A 17,540-nucleotide genomic window follows, 5' to 3' on the forward strand; every position below is an offset into this window, starting at 1 on the left:
ACCAACATTATTTTTTCTCTTAACCACTGTAATATCTTCTCCCTTATGAATAGATGATACTACAACTACAGGTTTTTTCCCTCTGTCCATCCACTTATATACTGAAATTTCTCCTGATGAAGCAAAATCATAATCACCCATACTAAGAGATTTATCTGCTTTTAATAAAGTTTTAGGAAAATATTTTCTATTTTGTAACATAGTTCCACAAGCAAATATTTTTCTTTTTAGTAATTCTGAAACAAGATTTATGCTGGAAAAAAATCTGTCAAAAAATACACAATATCCTTTATCTTGATAGTTATTAGCAGGGTTCGGGACTTATAGCTCTAAAAAGCACTAAAATATGCGCTTATATATGACCCAATAAACTTAAAAATATGCACTAAAAAATTAAAAAAAAAATTAAAAATCATTAACAAAAAAGATTTATTTGATATAATATGTATTAATAAATAGGTATATATAATATATTAATTTTTTTATATTTAAAAAAATAAAAAAATAAAAAAATTTGTAATTTAAATCTTAGTGCCTTTGTGATTGCATTGAACTATTAGATGTTTTCGAACATTTTCGAACTGGAAGGCTCTTCTATGATCGGCTAGAATACACTTATATGCCGAAAATGAACATTCCACGTCGACGGAAGTAATGGGAGCATACTTGAAAAATGACAGATCATTACATGTTAGATCTTCTGCTATTGAACGAAGATCCATAGACTCTCCTCCGGTGATAATTTTACATATTTGTTTTAAACTATTTAAACCCTTGTTTTTTATTAATACTTGATCAAGTTTTTTTGACACCGCAATTCCATATGGTCCGTGTAAATTACATAATTTCGATTCAATATCCTCTATAAGTTTTAGCGAATCTGTTAATGGAACATATTGTGTCTGTAGTTGTTTTATAGCTACAGTTAACACTTCAAAATTGGATTTGATAAAAGCCAAGTTACATTGTAAGTTCGGTTGTGATATACATAGTTTTGCCTTTTGAATACTAACTGCATCATTTTTGTCTAATAAATGTATAATGCGAACAATCGTTTCAAAATTTTCGCAATAGTAAATTGCGGCATCCAACCATGTTCCCCAACGAGTTATTATGGGTTCTGGTGGCAATTTAATTCCAGGTGCTTCAGTTTTAAATAATACAATTCTAGAAGGGGCTTTTCTAAAATTTTTTTTTACATTTGATATTAAGTTATCTACCACATCAAATTGTCCTCGAATTTCTTCGGCTACACGATGAATCCCGTGAGCAACACATGTAGTATGAACCATTCTTGTATAAAAACTTTTTAAAACAGATCCAGCTTTTACCATGTATGGTGCGGCGTCTGTTAAAAATAACAAAACATTGTCGTAATTGATACTTCCAGACCATAAGATTCCCATTGCCTTATCAAATAGTTTGCAAATTGTTGTATGATTAGTTCTATCCAGTTGTTCCGAGTGTAGTAAAAATATATTGCCAGTACTATCAGTCTTGAGAACTCCTACAACGACGTTTGCTATGAAACGTCCTTCGACATCACACGTCTCATCAATAGAGACCCAAATTTTATTTTCACCTATCTCAGTTTTAATATTCTCAATAGTTTTATTGTACACATCATCAATATATCCCTTACGCAGAGTTCAAATGGTATATTTTTAACTGTATATTTTTCTAAAAATTCTCGAAATTTACTGTTTGAAAGTTTATTCAAAGGAATATTTGCCGCGATTAAAGCTTCGCATAAATCGGTATTGAATTCTGACTTTGTTGGCAAACTGGTCAATAGTGTTTGTTTTTTTTTCTGTTCCTGGTATTTTTGTCGTTTGAGAGCTTTTTGGTGTTTAACAGTACTAAATTTTTTCTCTGAACTTATTCGAATTTCACACACTTTACAAAATAAACTGTTCGCGACTATCGAAAAAGTCTCAGAACCAAATTCTGTTACATAGCTTCTTAAACGACCACATACTGATTGTTTTTCTTTTGGCATTATTTTACTAAAGCTATGAAACGCACAGACACACAATAAATCGAACTCGAACTCACGATGACAAACAACGAACTAATAGGTAATTGTACTGGTGTACCGGTGCAGTTTATCGATATCTCAATAAATTAGATTATTTTAATCACTTGCCGAGCGATACGAATGTAGCCTATAGATAAGTACACATATCAGACGTTTTTAAACTAACCATAACTCAGATAACTACATGGTTTTCGATTTGTTGAGTAGGTATTTATAAATCAAGTGCACGTACTACATTTTTGTGACAGATAGCTACACAAATAGTATTACTACAAAACAAATTTTCGCAATTAATCGTTCAACATTTTAATTAATACATTTTGAACAATTATATTAACCACCAATCATTACAAATCGTCGAATAAGCAAAAAATATGCAAAAACCTTTAAAATATGCAAAAACCCCCAAAATATGCAAAAATATGTAAAATAAAATTTCATATTTTAATTCTCTGTACTACAAAACGTATTTGTAGATCACTCTGCTATGTTTTACATCACCTATGATGGATATGCAAATACTATAAGTCCCGAACCCTGGTTATTAATCATTTCCAATACTGTCTTTTCACCTAGAGATCCTTTTTCCTTAGAATCTTTTTTTCCTTCATATATAATAAATTTAAGTAAGTAACCAGTTATTGCACAACATATAGCCCATATCTTAAATCCTCTTTTTACTGGTTTCATTGGCATATGCATTTGCTTAATTCCAGACCGCCCTTTAAATCCAACCATACTCTCATCACAACTTAAATTCCTATCAGGAGAAAAACTTGTACAATAAACATTATTTAAATGGTCTATCATTGGACGAATTTTGTACAATTTATCAAATGTAGAACTTTCCCTTTTAGGCATTTTACTATAATCGTTTAAGTGTAAATATCGTAATATTATAAACAATCTTTTTTGGGTCATAATTTTTGATATCCGGTGATTATAAAAATTTTCATTTGCACTCCAATAAAGGCGTAAACTTGGTAATCTATGAAAGCCCATTATTATAAGAATACCCAAAAAAGCTTTAAATTCAATAATAGACAAATTTAAATTTTTGCCACATTGGTTTGAGTACAAGTTAGATTGGTCAACAATATATTGATAAAAATCAGAAAAATATATATCGAAGTTTTGCATGGGTGATTTAATGTCTACTAACACATTAGGTCCATAAAATTCATTAAAATCAAATGAGTCATAAGATAATGATGTAAGAGGTTGGTCTTTTGAAAAACTAAATAATATGTTATTTTCATTGTTATCTTCTATATAATTAGAATCATCATCTGAATTTTCAATAAAATCAACTAAGAGGTCCATATTTTCTATATTTAATGGTTCAGATATATTTAACATATTATTCTCATTGTCACTATTTTCTGCTAATATATTATCATTTGTATCTATATGTGAAATCGGTTCATATGAAGGATCAAAATCACTGTCATCAAATTCAGAGCCAGATGAGCTTCGTAGGGCATTGCTATTAATTGCAGATTTTAATTTCCTGGATCTAAGTCTTGATAATTTAGGCACTTCTGAAGAAATGGTTGATAAATTAGAGTCATCATGTGAATTAATATTACATGAGGAAGATGAGAGAGGGCTTGTAGAAGGACCACCATTAAATGCATTTTTTCTTTTACTACCTCTGGTTGTACTAGTTGGTGTATTACTTGCACTTGAAACACAAAGCACATCTTCGGCATCACTGTCGCCTCCAAAGTCTAAATCAAATGCCTGCTGGTCTGAAATACCATTTAATATTTCCAAAATGTCAATTTGTGACATATGTGGCATTTTTATTCAGAAGCTACAACAAAAAATAATAACCTATATAAAATACAACTACTATAATAAAAAAAAATATGAGTATAACTACATTTTTGTTATCAATAAATGTCAACTATTTGCACTATATCTTCTTTGCGCAAATATTAACCTCAGAAAATATTATACCATTAAAAACAATAGATTGTAACGATTCCAATGGTGTATAAATTACTAATACAATTTTAATTTATAATATAATACTTAACAATCTAAAATAATCTTTTTTTGAAAAATATTTTTTTTATACTTTTATCGAATGTAAAAATACTATAAAACCATTGATATCGATAATTTATGATATATAACCTATGTCAAATTGTATAAAGAATTAAAATATGTACTTACTTGATTGATTATACGTTGTAGTAAATGGTAGTCACACTAATTTCGTAAAATAATTTTAAAATTTGAAATGTTAACAAGTTTTAACGATTAGTGGCTTGTACACAAGCCACTTTTGATAATAATGATTATCAATACGGTTATCACCATTATAATATTAAATAATTATTGAACACATGTTATTATGTTATCATTCTATCGTAATTGATAAGCAAAACAAAAATTGATTTATTTTTATGGCGGTTTTTATATTGATAAAAAAGTGGCTACTATCTATGCCACAGTTCCGTTAAACTAGAATTAACAAAAATAATTTTGATCATACGGGTCTCTTCAATGGTGGCTGATATGGAGGCCACAGTTGTCTTATTTGTCGTATTTGAAAATTAGGTTTGCCCGTTAAAGGGTTAATAGAGAACTACAAAATTATGATGATACAAGCATTCAATGCACAACAAGAAAATTAAATATTTATGCATTTTTAATTTTAAAATGTTCGTTATTTTTTAAAATCTTGTATATATTTGAAGTTTAAAAGCTCTTAAAAAGGTGGTGACGAATGTATTTCATTTTTGATTGGGTTAAGTACAACTTGCCTAACTATCTAACGTAGTAGTCAATTTTCAAAAGCCAACATAATTTTTTTTGTATACCTAGTTTATGAAAAATATTTTGACTATCAAAAATATTTTTAACGTTTAACAATGTACAGATAATACTAATATAAAAATGTTGAATTACATAAAAAGTTGATTTTGATGAAAACTGATTAGCTTATAACCAAAGTACAAACAAGAATTTGTTTACCAACAGGAATAAACTATAATATAACTTTCAATCGGTAAAAAATTGTCGATTGTCTGGTGTCTTTTGGCGACAAAAAAACAATAAAAAAAAAGGTGGATAAGTGGATGTCGCTCTGCTGTACAGTAGGTTACAAGTGGGTCACTGTAATGGATGGTGTTAAATTTGAATTCAATGATATAATATCATTGTATAAGAAAAACGATTCTGAGCGAAAACGGTCAGTCAGCCTATGATATTACCAAGTATATTTGATGATATTATTGTGAATAAAGTAATTTATAAATAACCTATTTACGTGGAGCCTTGTTTTCAATTTTCAATCCTTAGCTATAAAAGTTGAACATTTTATAAATTTTTAACTACAAAATAATTATTAAATTATAAATTTGATAAATTCTGTCCAAATTTGATCTTTAAATGCTTATAAAAAAAAACTGTGCCTATGTATTTTCAATATTTTTCAACTGCTATTGTAAAAATATATCAGGAGTCTTGTATTAAATTTTTACACTTTTTGGCCCAACAGATAAAACTTTATTGATATTTATAGAAAAAAAAACTAAAAAAATTGAAAACTGAAAATGCCCGTAAACAGCTCAAAAAGTGTCAAAATATTTTCAAAATTGTATGGTGTATAGGAAATGCTAATATAAACATTCAGTGAAATTTTCATGTATCTACAGTTATTCGTTTTTGAATTACAAGAAAATAAGGAAATCGGTACATGAGAAATCGAGTGAATATCTAATGTTGTAAAAATATGAATTTAAAACGCTCATAAAAATTTAATTTGACTTTCTTGTAGAAATTTTTTTTTTGATAAAGTTAGACAAACTTATGAGGAATCTTGTATTAGATTTTAAAATCTTAGATTTAAAAAGAAAATTTTTTATGAATTTCTAACTCAAAATAATTTGCAAATTTTCGTGATTTTTCCGTATTTTTTCAAGATTTGAACTTTAAACGTGTATAAAAAAAAACTGTGACTAAGGATTTTTAATTTTTTTCATCTGCCTTTGAAACAATAACCTAGGAGCCTTCTATTAAATTTTCAAGCTTTTTTACCCAACAAATAAAATTTTATTGATATTTATAGAAAAAAAATTTAAAAAAACTGAAAACTGACAATGTCCGTAAACAGTTCAAAAAAAGTCAAATTATTTTCAAAATTGTATTGTGTATAGAAAATGCAAATATAAACAACCAGTGAAAATTTCATGCATCTACGGTCATTTGTTTTAGAGTTACACCAATAACCAAAATCGATTTTGTTAAAAATCGATTTTGCGTAAAAATTCCCGTTTTTCCTTAATTTTTCTTTTGTTTTTCACATCGCTTTTGAAAACTACTGGGAAATTAAAATTTTGACCTCCCCAATGCACCAACGATATTCACTTTCCCATCGAACAAGATACTGAAGTCGAAAATCGAAGCATTATTTCGACTACTTATCGTGTACACAGACACAAAAATAAAAAAATAAAAAAAAAAATAAAAAAAAAAACACACATCATTGTAAAATCAATACATTCATCGTTTCACTCAGAATCTAAAAATGCACACTTCACTGTAAAATCAGGTGTCCCGTCATTTCGACGCAGCAATCTTGACGCACGTCAAATGGACGCAGCCATTTGGACGAACGACAATTGGACGCATACGTCATTTCGACGCATGCAATTTGAACGCCACCACTTTTAGGTGCAAGTCAATTTTGACGCAAAACAAAAATATAATTTAATAAATTATTTTTATTTATTCTATTTAATTAGAAATATATAGAATAATAAGTTAATATAAATAAAAATACAATTAAAAGTAAAAAAACATATAATTTTAAATTTACTATTTATAAAATTTTAAATTATGCGCAATCCCTTGATGCACTTCGTCGATTGTAAAGTCACTTGCATTTGTACATATTTGAATTAATCTTTTGGATGAGTCTTTGTACTTCTTTTTTTTAGTTGGTGCATACCCAGCAATTAATTGTTCTTTTATTACCTTTGTCAAACTTTCATCTCTTTGCAATGCACTTATAAACTTCCATATGACTGGTTTTTTACAATTTATTAAATGCCGAAAATGCATTATGCCAGCCCTCAATACTATTATTGGTTCTCGGTAGATCAGATTCAAGACACTCTGAACAGTTCCATATTTCGATAGGATATTGCGGTTGTCGACGTCGACCTCTCCTGTCCAAAATTCCGATCCACGTAGTTTCGAAATAGGATTAGTGGAGTTAACATATTTTCATTTTCCATATCAAAATCGCTCTCCAACAAAACTTCAAAATAATTAACTACTTTGTCAATAGGTATAAAAGCCAGCGCTATTAATTTTCGAACTTGTAATGCAAAATTTACATCTTCTATATATTTTGTTGTCAATCCGCAGTTTTGAATTTTTCGCCAAACTGCTTGACTAAAATGAAAAAAACAGCCATGTATTTCTGTACTTGGTAATTCATTTTTGATAGAGTTCATTGCTGCTTTTTCAAAATCTGTTGTAAATGATTTCGGACATAAATCAAACTTAATGGATTTTAATGCTTGAAACATTTTATTATACGTTACTTCTTTTTTATCGGGAAACAAAACATACACTAACGGTATCATTTCACCAGAGTAAACTGCATGAATCGTATATAATTGACCAAATAAATTTGGACAAGATGAAAACGTTCCATCCGAAAACCAATGATCCGAATTTCTTAATACGTTTAAACTTTTTTCTGTTGAAAATAATAGAATCCGATCGTCATAATTACTATTATCGCCACTGTCAAATAATAAAAATTGTTCACTGTTTAACGTAATTTGAAATTTATTTGGAATTTCAAAATTGTATGATTGAGGGTTTGCAGGACTGGCTTCCACCATTTTTCTAGACCGCTGTATTGTTTTCTTCAAGCATTTAATATTCGGTAGCTGTCCTACCACTGCACATGGTAACTAAAACAATATTAAACGAACAATATTAAATTATTTTGTAGTTAAAATGTATAAAAATTATAAATTACCTAACCTGTGCTGACGTTTCTCCCAGTATAGCTCTTGTAGTTGTTACTGTTGTTGTTGCATATTCCTTTATTAGATTACACAACAACAAGTGTATTCCTTTCTTAGCTTCAATTTTTGCAACGTCTGGTACATGATTATGATCTATGGATTTTATTATATCGCCTACAAGTACAATTGAGTGTTAAAAAAAATGGTCACTAATAATTTACAATATGTAGGTTCTTATAAAAAAAACCATAACTATTCGAGTAAGTTATATTTATAATCAATTATTTATAGTAATTTTGTGTCTGACATCATCAAAATATGAAAAATAAAAATAAATACATAAAGAAATAATATATAGGTTAGGTACCTTGCATTGTATGCGCTCGTCCTGGACAATTTTTAATTTCGTTGCATCTCTATATCATTTTTTCTTTACCTTCTCTATCTTTTTTATAAATAAATCCACCATGAACATGGAGATCTTTTCCCCGTTGATTTTTTACAAACTCCAATGACATGTTATAATTTTTTTTTTTGATTTAGAAGTTAAATTATTTAAAGCACAATAACAGATGTAGGTATAGTTAGTTAATAATTTTTAAAAGCGTACGACTCACTGCTTCACAACGCAAACTTGTATTAATGTACAGGTATAATTGAACGGAAAACCGTAATATTAAGATAATGATAAAATGTGTACCATTTATGTGACCATAACGATTAACAAACTACAATATAAAGCTTACAGGGTAATCGGTCAAAAAGTCTTTGGTTTTTACGTTGAAATTGGCTAATGCCTATGTTAGAAAGAATAATTCAATTAAAAAATATAATTAGTATTATATATAATATGATATTAAAATATACAATAAGCGATGATCGACGGCCGGAAATAATTAAAAAAATAGCTAGATAAACCACAAAACCAGTCAATACATGTATGGGGAATTTGTCAAAATTAAGTGCGATCGTTGGCCACTAGGAGACACTCAACTGCGGCAAGGCGGTATTAATAAACATTATATTATGCCGCCGCCTCCGCCGCCGCCGCCGCCGCCGCCGCGTAGCCGTTGGGGTTGACCCTTGCCTGAACATCATTCATTCTGCAATTTGGTTTTAGCACGACGCAGTACGCACTCGCCACTTCGCTGAACACAACTGAACACACAAATCGTAAGTACAATGTTGAATATAATTAAAACTATTAAAACTATTTTATGAATACTTTAGTATAATAATATGATATATTTAATATTTTACGTACCTTTATACACCGATTAAATTTTAAATAAATATAATGATTTTTAAAAGAATACAATTTTACGAAATACATTTTCTAAAAATTAAAATATTATATATATATATATTTCTTAAGCATTCAATAATTTTATTTTGTAGCTTCGAGATTCCTTCAATTTATGGCAAGTGTTGTATTTTAAATTTAATTTTCCTTGGTTAATTTAAATTCAAATTTATTACATTAATTGTAAATAGGGTAACTAAGTATATATATAAAAAAAAAAAACAACAGTATAATAAAGAATAATGTAAACAATTTTTAATTTTAATGGGAACATTTTTTTTTTATTTAAGTTTACTCAATTAATTATTGTTTTATAAGTATAAAAAGCAGGGCCTTGCACCCGATTTAACCCGAACCCCTAACACCCCTAAACACCTTTAAAAAATCAAACACCCGAAACCCGTATAACCCGAATGATTCTGTTTTCAGTGTTTTCAAAACACCCGTGTTAATCAAAACCCGAATAAATATTCGGGTTAACCCGAAATCCCGAATAATTTTTTTTCTCATTCTTCATGCGACATAATATCATTTCGTATGTATTTCTTGTGGTGAGTTCGATTTTGTGGAGTTAAATATTCAACAATAATAATAACAGGGACAATCTAACAAACAATCATAGGTAATTTCTTGAAAATAAAATCCATTAAAATGTTAAATAATTTAATTGATTCTGATTAAAATATTGAGTATTTAATTATTTATCATACCTATTATATGATATAATTTATTACTTTATTACTTTATTATTAAAATAAATCCAAATATAGCCAATAGCAATATAAAATAGACGTGGTCTCAACAAAACTGAAAGTATTGACAGCAGTGACCAAAATACCAAACACTAATAACTATAATAATAACTTGTGTTATTTCATTATTTGCGACGAACTTCCATAGCGGAATTACCTATGTCCTATAATATCTAATTTAGTAACTCGAATATCGTAATACGCGGCTATATTTATTATTCACCAGTTTTTCGGTTAGGTTAGGTTAAATCACGAAATCATAATTTATATTTTATTTTATTTGTCTATGGCTCAACAGTCAGTATGGCCATCTATTTTAAACATTTTAATATTTTATTATTTATTATATCCATCGACTTGGCATGTGGGAAGTTGTACATTTGTAATTTGTATCACATTCGGTTTACGAGTCTACGACGTGCCTCTCACTATACGTAGGTACCTACTCAATTTTCAATTTTATTATTATTTCATTTGAATACCTATATATTTTTTTATATTACCTTTTAGTTATAGTATAATAATATTATTCATAATATTTATAAAGATTATTTTTTTTTAATTTTTAAGTCATCACAAAATAATCAATACCTATTCTGTTATATAATAGGTACGTAACATTATGCAAAATTAAAATATCAATCTGTTGTGACTGTTGATTTTGCAAAATATACCTATTCATTATGTTTTTGTATTTACTTTTAAATGGGATTAGGCTCTAGCAAGTTAACTATTTTTTGACCACAGAAAGCCTTGTAAACATTTTGATTTTTGATGACTGTTTTTTTGTTTGCTTATCAAATAAAATTTTTCTGAATATTTTTAATAAGTACCTACAATTTTTTTTTTTTAAAATATGCTAGTATGTTATTTAATTCCAGTACCTATTTAGATTTTAGACATGTTATATAGTAAAAAAAAAATGAGTTACGTGGACTCTAATGCCTATAATAAAACGAATAGGTAGTTAAATAATTACTTTCCCATTGTCTTATTTCTTATAGTTCATAGAAAAAAGGTAACTCACTGTACATTAATTAACCTAGTTTAGTTAAAAACAAACGTTGCGAATTTGGGGTAAAAACATTTATATTTTATTATAAATAACATAAACATGAACACTTTCTGTTTTTTTTTTTTTTTTGGGGGGGGGGGGGGGGGGGTCATCAAAAGTTCTGTTTTATCCAGATTTCTCAGCACCCATATTAACCAATATTAACCCGAATAATAACAGTTTTGAAAACCCAAATGTTTGTTTAAAATTTTTATTCGGGTGTTTGAACACCCAAATACATCCAGCACCCGAAACCCGAATAAATGATTCGGGTGCAAGGCCCTGATAAAAAGTATATAAATATTGAAATATTTTGTCTCATTTATTATTTAAACTTTATGCCTATAATTTAACTTATGTTTAGATGACAACATATATATATAATTATGGCGGCCGTGGTGGTGGTGGCAGAGGCGGGTCGTGGTGGCGCGGGCGGCGGTAAGACTCCCAACAGGAATAGTAAGTATATAATATATTATCATATAATACCAACTAATAGTTTTAGATTCTGAGCGAAGCGATAAATGTATTGATTTTACAATGATGTGTGTTTTTTTTTTTATTTTTTATTTTTGTGTCTGTCATCACCTTTTAGGACAGTAAATGTGCTTGGATTTTCTTCAACAGTAATTTTTCTGATAGGAAAGTGAATCTAGTTGGTACTTTGAGGGGTCAAAAGTAAAAATTTCCCAGTAGTTTTCAAAAGTGACGTGAAAAACAAAAGAAAAATTAAGGAAAACGGGAATTTTTACGCAAAATCTGTTTTCGAGAAAATCGATTGTGGTTTTTGGTGTAACTCTAAAACAAATGACCGTAGGGACATGAAATTTTGACTGAATGTTTATATTAGCATTTTCTAAACACGATAAAAATTTTGAAAATATAACTTTTTTAAATGTTTACGGACATTGTCAGTTTTCAATTTTTTTAGTTTTTTTTTCTATAAATACCAATAAAATTTTATTTGTTGGGTAAAAAAGCGTGAAATTTTAATATAAGGCTCCTGATATATCATTCTAATAGCAGTTGAAAAATATTGAAAATACATAGGCACAATATTTTTTTATCAAATTTATAATTTATTAATTATTTTGTAGTTAGTTAAAAATGTATAAAATGTTTAACTTTTATGGCTAAGGATTTAAAATTTAAAACAAGGCTCCGCGTAAATAGGTTATATATAAATTACTTTATTCACAATAATATCATTAAATATACTTTGTAATATCATAGGCTGACGTTTTTTTTTATACAATGATATTATATCATTGAATTCAAATTTAACACCATCCATTACAGTGACCCACTTGTAACCTACTGTACAGCAGAGCGACATCCACTTATCCACCTTTTTATAGTCTAGTTCTATGTACGGAAAATTTATATTGAGATGCATCAATACGTCAATTTTACATGTAATACGCCACCTTCACAATGCCTAAAACATGTGTAAATAATTTTTTCTTTAATACTTAGGTATTCAATATTTACTAAGTAGCTAATTAATTGATTTGAATTTTGAACTAATAACCATAATCTTTTATATAATTTATACGTATCACTGTATTCGGGGAAAGGAGGTTTTATCTATCTGTTAACTATCCATTTTTTTAGTAGACCTATACAAAATAACTTATTCAAAATGTTCCTGTATGTACTTTGGTTGCATTAACTTTGTTTTGGTTTCACACAAAGTTAAAATATTGATTTTTTATTTCATGTTTATTATTATAAATTAAACAGTGATGTTATTTAATTATCTAGTTACATTGATCTTCGTACATTATAACATTTTGTTTAAAATATGTTTTATGTCTCCCAATCTAAAGGAATGAAATGATTAATGTTTCTGAAATTGTCTAAATTAAAAAAACAAATTAATATTTTATCATGGATAATATGTTTTAATTTCGATTCCTTTGATTTTCTAGAATGCCCCGTTTGTTTCAAGCGGGGCCATACCGCCGCTCAATGTCGTGCCGTGGATGCCGCCGCCACCAGAGACCCGGTCGCTGAGGCTGCCGCTCGAGCAGCCAGGGCAGCTTCTGCTGCCGAAGCAGCTATCGCGTACGCCAAAAAATTGCAAGAAGAAGCTGCCCTGGCTGCTCGGGAGCAGCAGAGAAGTCAGCCACCACCACCACCACCACAACAACAGCAGGGAGAACAACAGCCACCACAACAACAGCAAGAACAAGAAGATATGATGTAATATATTATAAAATATAAAAAAAAAATGTATTCAGTGTATTTTCATTTCCTGGTCATCATTATAGTGTATTAATTGGAGTTACTAATTTGTAGGTGTCTTGCAGTCTTGAAAAGAATACTTTTATTTTGTATTCGGAATACATATTCGAATAAATGTATTAAGAATACGTATTCGAATACTTTAAAAAGTATTTGAATACTATTAGAATACTTTCACAACTAGTTTTTGTTAGTTTTTGAATAAGTATTTGAATGTTCATGATTTATAATATGTCTTGTCACAAATTTAAAACTATTTTTCTGGATCAGTAAAAAGTATTTTTTTTATGAATAAAAAATACAAATAAAAATATTTAAATATTAAATAATATTTAATGATTACGATGTTTAAAATTGAAAATAGTACATAAGTTCATCGATATTAGATGGTAGCTTTAATATTTTTAATGTAATATTTGACATTATTAGATAAATAATCAAACGATCAAATAATAATAATTAGCTATGTAAAATAAAATTAAATACATCAATACTTTATAAGATACAAGTAGTATATATGTACCAGTCCTGGGACAGTCCATATTATATCAATAAAAGATCACAAAGAAAGCAATGTGCAAAAAGATCAGAAAATCTAAATGCAATAATAATTAAAATATTTTTCGCAAAACTTATGAAATTAATTAATTAAATTCCAAATGAAATATTTCTTAAAATATTTTTTAAGAAAATCTAAATGCAATAATAATTAAAATATTTTTTAATAGAATTGTTCTATTTAAAATAAAAATCTAAATGCAAAAATGTATAAAAAAGAAATTGAAAAAATTAATTTAAAAATTAAAAATATAATAAATAATAAAATAATGGAAACAACTATCAAAGATTTTAATAAATTACAAGAAAAAGAAATGCAAAACGAAATAGAGAACTCAATATTAAATAATGAAATCTTTGTTAAGTTTTGTAAATACGAATACTATAATACTAATAATAATAAAAATATTAAAATTATGAAATATAATCTAAATAAAATTCCAATTAAAGGAAATATTTTAATTGTCGATCATGGACACAATATTTCTGGAAATGGAAAACCTTATGCTTCTAAAATACTAGAATCGCCAACATGGCTTGAAATTTGTAAAATAGCTAATGATTTAATAAATACAACCGGTACTTATTTTTTCAAATATCTCCATGATATTTGTGTTGTTCAACATTTCGGAAATATTAAAATATGTTGTCTTAGCATGGGAGGTACAGATTCCGATCACAAAATGCTTAGAATATAATAATATAATTAATTAAATTTTTAATAGAATTGTTCTATTAAAAAAATGTTCAATATTTAACACGTGCCCAAATGGGGCACGTGTTATTAAATTCCAATATAAGTGGATATTCATATAAGTGGATCAGGAGTTTATTCACTTATATTAATCCTTCAAGAATATTTTTCGTAAAACTTATGAAATTAATTAATTAAAATCTAAAAATCTTTGAAAACGATTTTACACTATGATACTATGAGGGGGACTTATAAAGAATTAAAAACAAAAATGTTTGATGTAAAAATAAACATTCCAACATAAATAGCAACGGAGTTATACTTAAATGAAAAATATGAAGCGGGGGGTAAACTTTTAATATGTAGTGTAGATAAGCATATAACACATATCTGTGTTGATCCGCTTTGATTTTATAAAATATTAAATGAAATATAGGATTTGTAATATTTAACTCTGTATAATTATACGAACTCATTATTAATAAAAAAAATGCAAACAATTAATTGCAAAATATCTGTGTTGTACAGACATCCAGAATGGTGGCCACCTCTCACTTTTTTTTTTTTTTTTATTTTTTATTTTTTTTAACTGGTTGTCTGTACAACAGAGATATTTTTTTTTTTACCTAAGCACTGTGACGTGGTGGGTTAGACATGTATTTATTTGTAGAATTTAAAGTCAGAGGTGGACATTATATACGTCAGCCTTGGAACAAGACTGAGGTAGATACAAATCAAGGTGACAACGTAGGCCGCACCACGTGACAACCTACATTCGCATGTAAATCACCAATCACCCGAAGCGCTACAATTGCCGGCTTTATAATGCCCCCCACCTAATTTAAAATCCTACTACGAGAACAAACACAGTAGGAACAAATCTGCTGCAGTCAGATTCGAACCTAATATGTTCAGTCTCAAAACACACGCCTTAACCCACCGCGCCACAATGCTTAGGCATGTAATGTATACTATGTAACACTATTTAAATAAAATTAAACTAGTATAATTATACCACGCTGTATACTTCACACTGTATACATCACACTGTATACTTCACATTGTATAGTAGTCAGCAGATAACATTCCACAACAGGATGTTAAAAAATAATCAGTCGAGTTACATATTATTATTAAAACTAGGTCATTACACTTTAATTATTATTATTCGAATCATGTAATTCCTCTTGTATTAATTTACGTAGTTTGTTTAGTGAAAGTTTAATTTCATTATAATATAAGTTTTTAATAAAACTAAGTTTTTATTAAAACATACATATGAGTACATCAACGACTCGTTAACGTAAAAAAAACGACTCGTTAACATACAAAAACGACTCGTTAACGTAAAAAAACGACTCGTTAACATAAAAAAACGACTCGTTAACTCGTTATTTTTTAATAGAAATATTTCTATTAAAAAAAATTATGATATTTAAATAAATTTTTTATAATTTTCAATAAATTCTAAACATAAATGACCACATATAGGTGGATCATTATAGTATTGAAATTGGGAAACAGTACAAAAAAGATTATCTTTACCCAAATATTTTAAAAGTTCTTTTGGTGGTGGCTCACCAACTATATGACCAAATGGGTCAAAATATATTTTAAATGTATTGTTTATTTTTTTCCATGCAACCCAATGAGAACCATTTTGAGTAGAATCATTTAAATTAAATACTCCACATTCATTTTCCCATGGTGTTGTAGGTAATTCATTTAACATAAAACACCCTCTATAATTTTTTATTTTATTTCCAAAGTAATTTATATCTATATTACTCAATGAGTCAATTTTTATATTATTTTCTTTAATCCAAAACCGTGTATAAATACCTTCAAATTTTTCAATATTATTTCTAAATGTTTTTATTTCAAATTTATTCATTTTTTTAATTTTTTTTTCAATATTTTTTTTTTTTTTTCAAACCAGAACCTTGTGATCTAATTTTTTCCATCTCTTTATTATGTCGAATTGTTTCTTCTTCCAATTTTTTTTTATGTTTAGCATCAGTTATTGCTGTATAAACTGCACTTGCACCTGCAGCCAAAGCACTTACGCCTTCAATCACAGCAATAGCTATTGGTAAAAATCCACCTTTTTTAATTTGAACATGTTTAAGTTCTAATCTTGATCTGGTATTATTTTTTTTAGCGTTTTTTAATTTTCATATTTGTTCTGGCTCAAGAATAAATTTATTTTTTCCACTATCAATTTGATTATTTTCAATTAGAATTGATACATCTTTATTATTTTTATGAGCTTCCAATATTTTATTAAATTGTTTTTTATTTAAATTTAGATTCATTTTATAATACAAAAAAAAATAAATTAAATTAAATTCATTCCAAATCGTCTTTTAACATTCATTACATTTGCTGTAAAAATGGCTGCAGTTTTTTCACCTATAGAACTATGAGGATCATAAAATCTTTCCATTGCTTTTTGTTCTAAAATTTTATCAGCAATATGTCTTGTTTTAGTATCTTTATTATCTTTATAAAAATAATCATGTTCTCTCGCAGCTTCATCTAATTTGTTTATAGGTTTTTTATTTTTTTCTAACTTTGTTCCCGGTCCTAAATAATTATAACCAGGCCAATGTATTTGAGGTAAACTTGAACAATTCAAAAGAAAATTAACAATTCCTGAACCTGTAATAATTTTCTTTGGTAAACATGAAACATATGATGATAAATAATCTGCACCAATAATAGGTATATCAATTAATTTTTCCATTTCTCTAATACAAATATTAAGAATATCAAGTTTTTCATCATGGTAAATATTATTTCCTGTACTTTCTTCAATTGATATATAATGTATACGTTTAATTATTTTTTCTTTTGATATATTTTTCACACCATTTGGTAAACAAGTTACATATT

At 27.8% G+C, this 17,540-nt stretch overlaps 1 protein-coding gene and 1 pseudogene across 1 annotated transcript; both read right to left on the reverse strand.

The window, feature by feature from the left end:
- Positions 1–2,903: 2,903 nt before the first annotated feature.
- LOC132945128 (uncharacterized) lies at positions 2,904–3,841 on the reverse strand (annotated as a pseudogene).
- Positions 3,842–7,158: 3,317 nt separating this feature from the next.
- Positions 7,159–8,555, reverse strand: LOC132945136 (uncharacterized). The gene is made up of 3 exons (XM_061014794.1): positions 8,474–8,555; positions 8,054–8,211; positions 7,159–7,980 (listed from the first exon to the last, which is right to left on the reverse strand). The coding sequence occupies exons 1-3, from the start codon at positions 8,553–8,555 to the stop codon at positions 7,159–7,161; spliced, it is 1,062 nt and encodes a 353-aa protein (XP_060870777.1).
- Between the last annotated feature and the right edge of the window lie 8,985 nt (positions 8,556–17,540).

This window comes from Metopolophium dirhodum, chromosome 1, assembly GCF_019925205.1.
Source record: "Metopolophium dirhodum isolate CAU chromosome 1, ASM1992520v1, whole genome shotgun sequence".
Classification (NCBI taxonomy): domain Eukaryota; kingdom Metazoa; phylum Arthropoda; class Insecta; order Hemiptera; family Aphididae; genus Metopolophium; species Metopolophium dirhodum.

What these genes read in the sequence shown, in the direction of transcription:
- LOC132945136 (XM_061014794.1), bottom strand. Translation starts at nt 8,555, where the DNA reads ATGTCATTGGAGTTTGTAAAAAATCAACGGGGAAAAGATCTCCATGTT. An exon ending in TTATAAAAAAGATAGAGAAG is followed by an intron (nt 8,212 to 8,473) that starts GTAAAGAAAAAA and finishes TTGTACTTGTAG; the next exon opens with GCGATATAATAAAATCCATA. An exon ending in TGGGAGAAACGTCAGCACAG is followed by an intron (nt 7,981 to 8,053) that starts GTTAGGTAATTT and finishes ATATTGTTTTAG; the next exon opens with TTACCATGTGCAGTGGTAGG.